An 11,836-nucleotide genomic window follows, 5' to 3' on the forward strand; every position below is an offset into this window, starting at 1 on the left:
TGTAAAAGTAACTTAAGGAAAATAAATGTAGTGGAGGAAAAAGTACAATATTTCCCACTTAAAGTAGAAGTAGAAAGTATATGAAATAAGTAGAGGACTTCATAAATACTTTTCTTTAGGTTTTAAAGCCTCCTAATTGAGATTTGAGAGCGACACCACTTACTTTCGTGATGATGAGCGGCTCTCCGTGCTCCAGTCCCCCTTTCAGGGTGAACCCCCAAGGCGCGCCCCCGGTTAACTGGACCTGAATGTGGTGGAAAGAGACGAGCTGCTCGACCGTTTCCATCCTCTCCCTCCGGTCCGTTATCCGTTATTTTCTTCTGTCCCGCTCCCCTTCTCCCTCGGTCTGCCTGGCTCTCTTTGACTCGGTGCGTTAGCCGGGCTGTGTCGTTGCTAGCTCAGCGGCGCCGGTAGCGGTGCCTCGGCTTCTCCATCCCCGCTGTAACAACAACAACGGGCGGATGGATGGATGGACGGACGGATGGATGGAGGTCTGGAAGCTCGGAGGGAGTGAGCGGCAGAGGGGGGAGGGCAGAAAGTTTTGGCTCACGTCAAGTCCGACAAAGTCACGGCCATCTTGTCGGTTGTTACTTCCGGTCAAAGTGCTGCTCCGTTAACGGAAACTGGACGTTAGCGCGTTTAACGGTTTCAATCTCGCTTTGTATTTTCCCGCGTAGTTCCAACGGTTCTTTCGTTTTATATCTTTAGCTAATGACCCGCGTATGCCACCAGATAGCTAAAGATAAACGCTTTTATTCTGACACCTACATCGGTTGTTTCCGGTGTTACTGTCACGGGTTTGACGCAGCTGCGAACTTTGGGAAAACTTTTCCCGAAGCGAGGTCCGCAGGCCCCTCCCACTATTCGAACGGGACGTGATTGACAGAAAGATTTACCAATAGCAAAGAGGTTTTGGATTCATTTGTCCAATAAGAAGCGTCGAGGGGAGGGGCTGTCAGGGCAACAACCGCTGTATTGTGTCAACATCAGGCGAATAAAGCCAGAAAAACAGCATCGGTTCATTTTACTGATATAATCTTCTGATTTTGGGATATTTTACTTGTTGTAGCACACTATAACTTTGTTTTTAATTTGCTGCTCTGATTGAAGCACTTTGTCACAAAAGTTCCCTACAAGTTGAGTTCATTATTATTATTATTATTATTATTATAAATATCCCTCTGCATATCTGCATTTACTCCCACCCAAATAAGGTTTAAAAATTCAAGTGAGCAGTTATCTACTGAAAAACACTTTTACCCTTTTTTGGGCCCAGTTTCTTTTGAGTCTGCTGTTTTTTTTTTTTTAGCAATAGCCGTGCAGTGCTTGTCTGTGTAGCTCAAAACCAAGATATCCTGTGTGTTTCTGTTTATGCAGATGATGAATGCAGTCTATGGTCAGGATGTGTTCACATTACACTAAAATTGCAATCACAAGCCTCCCTGGTCATTCAAATGAAGAGGTCACACCTCAATTAGGAGTGCAAAGACTTTATCATCCTGTCCACCAACTGCTGTAACTCTCATTCTGCAAGTGAAAGCAAAGATTGTCAAAGCCCTCATCCACACACACTGAGGTTTTGCAGACCTGCAGCATGAGCACCTACAGTACACGAGCCTCCAGGCCAACAACAACACTTGGTATCACGTCCTACACATTTCTGAAGCCTTACCAATCGTACCAGTCTGCTTGTCTAACCACCATATTAAGACTCATTTAAACAAGCAATTACAAGCTCTCAAAAGTGTTACACAAGACAAACTTACTGCCATTTTTGTTAATTTTCCACTCCAGTGATAGTCAGCTATAGTTACGCAATGTCTGCAAGTTTATTTAAGCTCTCTTGCAACAATTAATTATCAATAATTATGCTTTTTTTTAAGTTGTTCTATAAGCTTTACTTGGTCCTTAATGGGGCCTGCTGGGATGACAGATGATGTAACTGACCCATGATCCTGTATGAAAGTTTCACTTCAAATCCATTTGAAATCCACTGCAAAACACCCATGATGGAGGCAACAATGTCTTAGCAGCCAGGAGTATTTATATATATACATATATACATTTGTTGCTTTTATTAATACTTCTCTGATTAGCCAACTAAGTTTGACAAAACAAGCCCAACACTTTCTAGCTGTCTCTAGGCACGACAACTAAACACCTCCATGCACCAATCAAGACTGTAAGATGGGGTTTAAAGCGACAGAAAAAGCTTGACCTTGTGGACCTTGAGTTTTGTTAAACTTGATATCTCATGGGACACTTGACTATGCAGAACATTCAAGGATTGCTAGTACTATAAAAAGTTAAATTAATATGACTGTGTAATGCATGGACTGATAGATTAGACTCAACTTTTTGGGGATTGTGGTCAAAAGCGATTGCCTTTTAAAGATGGCATCTTGAGGCAAAGTTGGTTTTAAAAGGTTGACTTTCTCTGTAAAGGAACAGCTTAAATCTACAGAAAGGTCTCTGTTTTGTACAAAAACAAAACAAAAACCTCCCTGGATAGCTATTAAAGCTGTATTACAGTGTATAATGTGTAAATATTATGTGCAGTCATTCAGAGTGGAGCTTTCTGCACAATTTCTGGTTTGTAAAGTTGAAGCTGAAACAGTTGCTTCTGCCTTTATTGGTGAATTTCTGTCTGGAATAAACATTTAAAACGTGTTTCAGCCTCAGCAGCTCTGATGGCCATTTTCTGTCTGTCTCCTTTGTAGTTTTCCCACAGCCTCTGTGCAGACTGAGAAGATCGGGATTGTAGATAATCACTGTTGTGGAATGCCACTACACTGCAGTGCCACTTATTTGTGTGTGTGTGTGTGTGTGTGTGAGAGAGAGAACGAGTGGCTGTCTTTGCATAGAGAGAAAGAACAAGTAAGGAGGGACAGACAGAGAGAATCAAAGAGAAGGAGAGACAGATGTGAACATGTCCAGACATCTCACCTTTCATCCACACCACAAGGTCAGAACCTTTTTGTGCCTCCACGCCGGTGACAGCCGTGGACGGAGGCTTTATGTCTTTGGGATGTCGTTTGTTCAACTCATCCCTGTTGAGAAAAATTCATTCACCAGAAGCTCGCTGATCCCGAGGGCTTCAAATTATCCAAGTACAAACAAACAAAATATCAAAACACTGCAATCAGACTCCTCCAAAATAACCAAAGTCTGGGAGTTGTCTAAATACAAAAACTACACCACAGTGCAAAAAAAGATGGTACCACAGACCGAGAGAGCAAGTCACAAATTATTCCTAGTACTGAAACTGAGTCATGTTACAACCATCTGGTTTTTTTCGTCACTTTTCCTCAAAGCCACTAAGTGTACAACTTTTATGTGACTGTAAAGTTCAATTCATTCTGATGGAGCAAGTCTTTGTTTGCAGAAACATGAAACGATCCTGGTGGGAACCGGTGCAGTGATGTCATTGTACCACTCGATGGCGCTGATGTGACCAACAAGAGTCCTTTTCTATTGTGTCTGAGCTTTATTGAACAATAAATTAACAAACAAAGAAATTAAACCATAAGACAACAACTGAAAAGGTTTTTTTTTCAGTTAAAGTTAAAGTGAAAGAACAAAGGGAGATTGAGCACAATAATTTATCTTTTGGGTATATAATGCCAGTAACTCATCATATCAAGTGACGTGTTTTAATTGACTTTATTGCAGGTTACAATCAGAGTGGCGCAATTTGCTTTTCCTGAATAAAACCTGTATTTCTATCAATTATTAATTATGCTGGCTGTCTTACAATTCACCCACACTGTGCAAACTTAATTGGATGCTAAAAAAAATAGATATATTTCCTCTGCAAAGTAGACTATCACACTGAGGATTTCAGTAAAGAACATATTGCATTATCCAGAATGTACAATCAGTGCATGCAGAATGTACATTTACCTAGAAATGTACAGTTCAACCGACCTTGTTCAATTTAAGAATAAGTAAGTATGTGAAAACAAAAAGTAAACACATGCAAATTCACAAAGAATGTGGTGATGTGTAAATAATGAATATACAGAATATAATTTGTGAACCTGTGCGCACCAATCACGCAGCTTCCTCACGCATGTCCGAAGGGTTAATTGGGACATGAGCAAGATGGCCGCTGAACAGGTGAGCCTGTAAATCCCGCCCCCGGCATGGTTGCCAGTCATAGCCTCGTCGGTGGAGCTTGCTAGCACCAGAGTTTTTTTTTTTTTTATTATATATATATATATCACCAACATGAGGGCGACCCGCTGCGTCCTGTCCTGTTTTATCCTCCTCTTGAGTTCCACCTGTTTCAGGGTCGCAACCGGACGGAAAACGGCGGCCCACCACCCCGCGCCGAGGAGCGGCCGGCGGGGTCACCAGGGCGCGCACCACCGGCCGCTGACGGACGAGCAGGAGGCGGACCAGAGCCTCCGGTTCATGCTCAGTCTGTACGAGGGCGCCGCCGGCCCGGACGGCCGGCCCAAGCAGCACCGGAAGTTCGGCTCCAACACGGTGCGACTCCTGAGACCCTCCGCGTCGTCGGTGCACTACCTGCCGGCGTCCACAGGTGAAAGAGCCCGTTCCCTTACCTCTGAAGCACCCGCTTCTGCTCAGGTTTTTAATGGCAGTAATCACAGACCAGCCACTGAGTCCCACTCTGCAGCAGGTGGATCAGGTTTATGACCGGAAATGGGTTGTTTGGGCAGTGGGACAACTTCCGGCGCATGTCCACCAAAGCTCCATTAACCTGCCTTTCATACACATTTCATGAGGCTTTTAATTTCCCTGTGTTTCTCATTATGTTGTCGAAACCCTGCCCCCGAAAAGATAATATAGCAGCCCTGCACCCAGCAGACCAGCCTTTTACTTTTTTTAAAGAAGACACCAAATCTGTGAGAAGAATTGAGGCTGATATTAGTATCATACTAATCTTAAAATGCCTGTACAATAGGGCATTATGGCTGTTTCAGCTCTGATGTAGGCAAATTGCCGTAATGATGGCCTGGACTGCTCTAAATTAACCTTAATCTCTTGGAAATTAATTTTATTCCGCTCTTTCAATTGAAAGAAGCATCAAGTTTGCTTTAAAAAGTCCAGGATTTTATAAAAATAAAAAGCAAGTCTCATGAAAACATTCATAAAGCCGCAGAGTGTCAATGTGAATAATGGTTATTTCACCTCTCCTCCAGATCACCACTACACCTTCAGAGTGCATTACAACCTGGACACTCTTCCCTCGGAGCAGCTGATCAGAGCCTCTTTCATCCACCTCCGCTCTCCATCATCCCCGTCCTCTCCCTCCTCTTCGTCCACCACAACTTCAAGCACCACCCAGGCCCGTGAGCCGCCCCGCTGCAGAGCTCATATCACCTCGCTCGGCCCGGAGAGCCTGGTCACCCTGGAGCCCCACGACCGGTGGACGGAGACGGACATCACGGCGCACGTCACCGGGCACGTCCTCAAGAGGAAGGACCAGGGCGCGGGGGGGCACTTGACCCTCACTGCTCAGTACTGGTGCACAGAACCTGGGCTTGCTGAAGAGGACAGCAGCCTCTGGTGGTGGTGGTGGACTCGTCTTCGAGGGAGACAGAGGGAGGAACCACACCTCGAAGTCCCATCTCTTCTTCTGTACTTGGAGGAGGAGAGGGAAGTGAAGGACTGGATGGGGGAGCTGTTGGGGGCTGAAGGGGAAAACACGAAACGGATAGGGCAGTGGCACCCTTCGCTTCGACGCCGCCGTCGCTCCAAAGACACTTCAGAGGCAAAAGATCCCTCGCTGGACGCTCTCAAAAACGCCCCTACTTCCTCCTCCTCTTTCTCCACCTCCCCCTCCGCCTCCATCGTCTCCGAAATCCCCAACTACAAACGCAAAACCAGCATGCCCAAGAACCGCTGCAAGCTCCACTCGTTCCGCCTCTCCTTCGACGAGCTCGGATGGGGTCACTACTTCATCGCCCCGCCGGTGTACAACCCTCGGTTCTGTCAGGGCGACTGCCCGAGGGTGCTCCACTATGGCTACCATTCCCCCAACCACGCCATCATCCAGACCGTCATCAACGACCTGGGCGTTGGAGACGTCCCTCCTCCGTCCTGCGTGCCTTATAAGTACATGCCCATGAGCGTGCTGGTTGTACACAAGAAGAAGGTGGAGTACAGGGAGCTGGAGGACATGGTGGCCGAGTCGTGCACGTGTCGCTAAAGGCTCTGGAGCAGAGGCACTGAGAAAAGAGACTTAAAAGGGCGCAGCTTTGGTGGGTCATTTTGTTTGATCTCCAGCTTGGCGGCTAACCACAATGAGCTCGAGACTGGAAGGAGGAAGTCGTTGCGGTTTCAGATCTTCACCATCCCTGTTTAAGCACTTTAAAAGGCAGCTGGGGGGGGAGTCCCTACTTCCTGATATTCTGAATTATTGTGGCAGAATTGTAACCGTGATTCTAACATTGTAGAAAGCACTGTGCAGGTGAATGTGTTCAGTCACTGTCATGTTATTTTTCTATTGAGATAAAAAGGTTGCAGGTAATTTTGGAAGCCTTTTACACCACTAAAGAGCAACTTAACCAACTTGATTTAAGTGGTAATCTGACTTAACTAAGCTAAACCTAAATTCCAGGGTAACTTCACAAACTGAACTTCTGCAGTATCTTGATAAACTTGACTAAACATCATGGGAACCTTTCAAGAAAACTGCAGTAAGCACTGGTTCGTTTGTGTTACTAAAGTGAGCTGAAGTCAGTTTTCTGCCTCAAACCACATGAAACCATATTTTCTTTCTTTTGTATCGTTCTTTTTTTAAAACCTGATCTGTGTCACATCAGGAATCTGTAATATTCAGTAAGAAAAAAAAAACTGTAAAAAAAGAGACATTTCTGGATAACACAATCTTCTGTGAGAAATTAGACACTGCTTAAAAAAGAAAAAGTATTTTATTGGACAAGGAGTCGACCGTATTGGATGTAACTGTAAAGGCCTTGTGATTGTTGCTGTTTACAGTCTGAACCTCTGTATTTTGTACATATTTATAATGGGAGGGTTGTTGGAGAAAAAAAAAAGTGCTGCTACTGGCCTGTCTTACAAAAAACGACAAAACAAATGAAGAATTATGAAGACACCAAAAGTGTTGAATGTTAAAGTAAATGAAATTGTTGGAGTGGAAAAGAATGCAATTTTTATTACGCGTGAAAATGAATAATAAAATTAAATGCATGTTTTCTAAAATCTAATTTATTGTCCTTTTTTAATTATTTTGTTTTATTTTATCTATTTATTCTTTTTTGTTGTGGTTTAAAAACTAGAATTATTTGCTTTTTCCAAGTTCAAGATTGAACTTAAAGTCAAAATGCGCAGGTTAAGGAGCGAAGAAGGTAATGCTGTATGATCGAAAGCTCCAGATCAGCTACTGAACGGAGCTTGCAGTAAGATTGTTTTGTGAATAGAAATATTTAAAGGAGAAATTCAACATTTAGAGAAATGGGCTTAATTGCTTTTGTCACAAACTGTAGAGTAAATGATGATTGGCCATTTAACAGGGAATTCTTTGGGACTGTTGGTAACTTAGTCCCAACGGAGACATATATATTACCCAAAATGTTAAATTACCTTTAAGTCTGCAAACATATTAAAAGAACTGGAATTTTTTCTGGTTGCAAAGACTACACAAGATGGTGTTTTGTAAATTCTAGATATGATGGTACAATTATTGAAAATCCTTCATATTTGTACCATATCTGGAGTTTACACTGTAGAATTAATGAAGGTTGCCAGTATAAAGTCTCTGCTCGTCTGCTAGCAGCACAAATTTGTGCATCTTTATTTTATAAAGTACAAAATATATTCATACATCCTTGTAAAGCACAATCTTAAAAGCTCAAAGAACCAACAACACAATAATGTTCGGAGCATGCATTACTGAAAGCGTCCAGGAGATGGCACTGTTCACTAAGATGGTGCATAAAGTTTCCATCAGCAGGTAAATCAGGTTTGTTTTCTCACCGACTTACTTCTTCAGAAAAATAAAAAGAGAAATACTTAAACAATTAAAACACTGAATTTGCTTTAGACAATTTTTTCCAATATATAATGTGTCTTCATGATGTGTTTTTATCTCTGGTTTGCAGGGGGAACCTGTCTGAACTCTGCATTGCAAGTTTCATAAACCTTATTCCTTTGGTTGTTTGCTTCTTATTTCACCTTGACCTCACTATCAGGAGGAGCCTTTGAGGAAGGTCATGTGAGATTTACATCAAGGAAAAAAATAAAAGGTCAAACTGGACATAAACAATTGAAGCAGACCCTCTGACACACATATGTAGATAACATTATTGAACCAGCCAGGAAAGGTTGAAAAATAACTTCTTGACACAGATAGAAAGGAGAAGAAACCACATTTCATTCTGTCTTGAATGTCAGGTTTCTGTTTTATTATTTAATGCTCTGACCCTCGTTCTTCTTACTTTGTCATTTAATAGATGAACCTGTAATTTTATAACTATTTTAACTATTCATTTTCATTGTCTCAATTTTAATGGCTTCTTTATGTTTTATTCAACATCTTCACATTTATTATGTTGTTCCCTTGCAGGTGGTCAGTCTCTATATATAAGTTAATCAATGGTTATACTATCATATATAAATGGATTTTGTCCTACGTGTCCAGAGCCTTTTAGCTTTACTGTAAATTGTGAGTCATCGTTTAGCTGATGAAGGCCAGCGTCACTGTTATGTGGTGCACTTTGTAAGTAGGTCACGGTGAAGCCGTTCCTCCATCACTGTTTATCCACACAGTCACCTCAACATGGATATCTATGTGGGCTGATTGAAGCACAAACACGTGTGCACTAACACACACAAACACACACAGGCATGCAAATATAGAGACACAAAAACAAGCATGTAAATCGCAATGAGGCATGACCTATTTGTCTTTTTAAATTTTATCCTTGATTTTTGTCCATTTCTAACATTTAATGTGTTGCGATTTTAAAGTAGCGACATACAGGAAATAAAGATTCACTTCATCCTATGTTGGCACTTGCATGATGAGGTTTTCAGGACAGTGTTTTCTAAATATTACCAGACAGACTCTCAGATAAAGGTTTCTATAAACTGTGATGTTACTTGCTGTCCAGCACTATAGAACATCACACAGTAGAACAACAACACTGCCAGTGTGATTCAGACAGTGATAACTTCAGCACGTGCAGCTTTTATTTGGATTTCCAGTGAGGACCTTTTTTTTTTTAAACTGTCAAGACACCTATGGACTGTTGGCTTGTTTTTGGACATAACTGTGTTACCAGTTAATCACAGTGATATGGTTTGAAGTAACCTGTAAAATGATCACTGTAAATGGGTCCTTTTAGTGGTGGAGGCACAGGGACGTAAGGGTAATCTATCTTACATAAATACACACACAAAATTTATAGATAGAGATACAATGATGTTCTCTCAAAAGTTCAGGAAACTCGTAAGCTTGGTTTTGGTAAAATAAAAAGATACTGAACAAAAACGTGGCTCCTCAGATTACATAAAAGTGAAATAATCTATTCCATATGGCAAAAGTATATTTTATGAAGAGATTCCTAAGTAACAAATGTTTAATTCAGGCATCGTTATGGATCTTGTTCTTATTTTGCAGAGCTGGTCTGTTACATAAAGATTTAATTACTGAGTGACTGGAAAGCCTCAGTTTTACGGGACATCACCATCTATTTCCTCAAGGGATCTTATGTGTGTGTGTTTGTGTGTTAGTGCTTGAATGTGTTGTTTTGTCCCTCTCATCCTAATCTCCTGTAACAGATGTTGTTCTGAAATCACACACACACACACACCGAAAAAATTTCTAGCAAGGCAGATTCCCATAAATGTCCCACTCAGAGGTGCAGCACAGAGAAGAAGTGACCGGTCACGAATCACATGAGACGGAAGCTATGACGGTCAGTCATGGTAGAAAAATGTCAGCTATTACTGGACATTGTTTGGCTTCAAGAAAGTGTGTGTGTGTGTGTGTGTTAAATGTAAGGTGATGAAATGAGTCAGCCAGACAGTCGCACAGACATCATTGTTTGCATTATAATGGACAAAAAGTTTTCTAGCTTCACTGCGTAAGGAGCATAGACTTTACCCAGAGTGCCGCAGGGATGACGTATTTCTTCTATGCTAACCTGGATGTTAGCGACACTCCGGTTTCTTTGACATAAAGTCAGTGGGATTTGTACATTGGCTTTTGGATTTTTGCAGAAAATAAACTCTGTCTCAAACAAAAGTTTACACCTTTCCATTCTGCAAAATAGCCTTTATAAATTAGTTAAAAGGGAACCCGAAGTGCTAACACGCTAACTAATTTCCAGGTTTTAGGACTCATTCCTGCAGCACTCTCTCAAATGTCTCAAATATGGGAGAGAAGTGTTTGCTTTCCATTTTCTACCGACAGCGTGGTTGCAACATTACCACAAATGTGCCTTTTTCCTGGTAAAAAGGACAAATCTGGAAATCTATATGTTCCAGTTAACTTCTAAATAACTTCTGATTACTTTTAATGCTAAAGATAAGAGACGAAGCACCACCAGAGATGAACTGTCACCACATCCACTATCAGGGAGTTGTTGGCTTTGATTCAAGGCCTGTCCACATTTATAGGCCTTTCTTGGTAACCCATTTCTGTGAACATCAGCCTCCACAGTCCACATGGGTACTTAAAACTGGTCAGATGAGGTCATGTCTGCAACACCCTTCGATCAGTTTGTCCAAGGGAATTATTCTTCATAGCAATCAAAGTCTAAAGTTCAGGCATCACAGGGTAGGCAGACAGTTTTTTTCATTGTGGACTGACTGTGCTAGGAAGGAAAGTGGCACAGTCAGGCAACAGAGGCTGCACCTTCAGCCTCAGCGCTGCTAAAGGGTTGAGGCCTGAACAGCCTACTGAATTCCTGCCCATAGCAAACAAAAAGGAAACATTATAATGGACATTTTTTTACAAATTACATAAGGGGAAAAATCACGAAACTCTTTATGATATGCAAACACATTTATCTGAATCACTTGTATCCATGGTAAAAGCTTCAGGTAGTAACATGTAATTCACTGAAAGAAATAAACACTGAAAGACAATATAAATATAAGGTTAAGATCATCAGCTTTGGCAAGCCAATCATCAAGTCTTCCATATGGTCAGTGTGTTTTCTGATTTTTTTATTTTTTATTTTTTAATTTAAAAGCTGATTTCCAGTCTTTTCAAAATATGACAAATCTGAAATATCTGGATGTTGGGAGTTGGAGATGCCCTAATACAAAGTACAAAGAGTCAAGAAACAAGAGATACAATGGCACCGATGGTGAAAGTCCACTATCATCAGGTCCACAGTTATAATTCAGGGTAATTAAAGTTCAACATTAGCTGTATGTGAGGTCAGATTCGATCTGTCGGAGGGAAAATTTTATCAATATGTTTCAAGACCTTTGACGTAACTGATAAAGAACCGGAGCAACAGCTGAGTTTTGTATTTCAAGCGCAGATTTACAGCTGTCATGCTAAACGGTCATGCCATGGCTCTAACCTGCATCTATTTTTTAGACTTTTTTTTTATTTTAGCTTTTTTTTTTGTATGCATCTCAATCAAAGCCATTGCAGAAAAAGCAAATAAAGCAATAATTGCGTCCATCACATAAAGTTATATGATGGGCAAAGCTGACTTCTCTCTCTGATAACAAGCATCATAAAATCTAACATGCCAACATTAGTAAAAACTCTCTGAAGAACGAGGTAAACGTCCCTTTTCATTACTGAGATATGTACATTTGCACTTTCCGTGCTTGTTGTTGCACACTTTGCTTCTGTCCTGCATTAGCGCAGCACAACAGC

At 41.5% G+C, this 11,836-nt stretch overlaps 2 protein-coding genes across 2 annotated transcripts in view; one reads left to right on the top strand and one right to left on the bottom strand.

Moving 5' to 3' along the window:
- shroom4 (shroom family member 4) overlaps positions 1-835 on the bottom strand; it is a 67,398-nt gene extending 66,563 nt beyond the window's left edge. Inside the window, exon 1 of the mRNA XM_071459443.1 lies at positions 164-835. Coding sequence (XP_071315544.1) covers positions 164-286 — 123 coding nt within the window. The 5' untranslated portion in view covers positions 287-835. The remainder of the gene's footprint in view (positions 1-163) is intronic.
- Positions 836-3,953: 3,118 nt separating this feature from the next.
- bmp15 (bone morphogenetic protein 15) lies at positions 3,954-11,836 on the top strand. The gene is made up of 2 exons (XM_071459458.1): positions 3,954-4,546; positions 5,169-11,836. The coding sequence occupies exons 1-2, from the start codon at positions 4,231-4,233 to the stop codon at positions 6,176-6,178; spliced, it is 1,326 nt and encodes a 441-aa protein (XP_071315559.1). The 5' UTR covers positions 3,954-4,230; the 3' UTR covers positions 6,179-11,836.

This window comes from Trachinotus anak, unplaced genomic scaffold, assembly GCF_046630095.1.
Source record: "Trachinotus anak isolate AG129_WGS33_773 ecotype Australia unplaced genomic scaffold, CSIRO_AGI_Tana_v1 ptg000023l, whole genome shotgun sequence".
Taxonomy (NCBI): domain Eukaryota; kingdom Metazoa; phylum Chordata; class Actinopteri; order Carangiformes; family Carangidae; genus Trachinotus; species Trachinotus anak.

Coding starts and splice junctions, on each gene's coding strand:
- bmp15 (XM_071459458.1), top strand. CDS start 4,231: ATGAGGGCGACCCGCTGCGTCCTGTCCTGTTTTATCCTCCTCTTGAGT. Junction 4,547..5,168: donor CTACCTGCCGGCGTCCACAG/GTGAAAGAGCCC, acceptor CCTCTCCTCCAG/ATCACCACTACACCTTCAGA.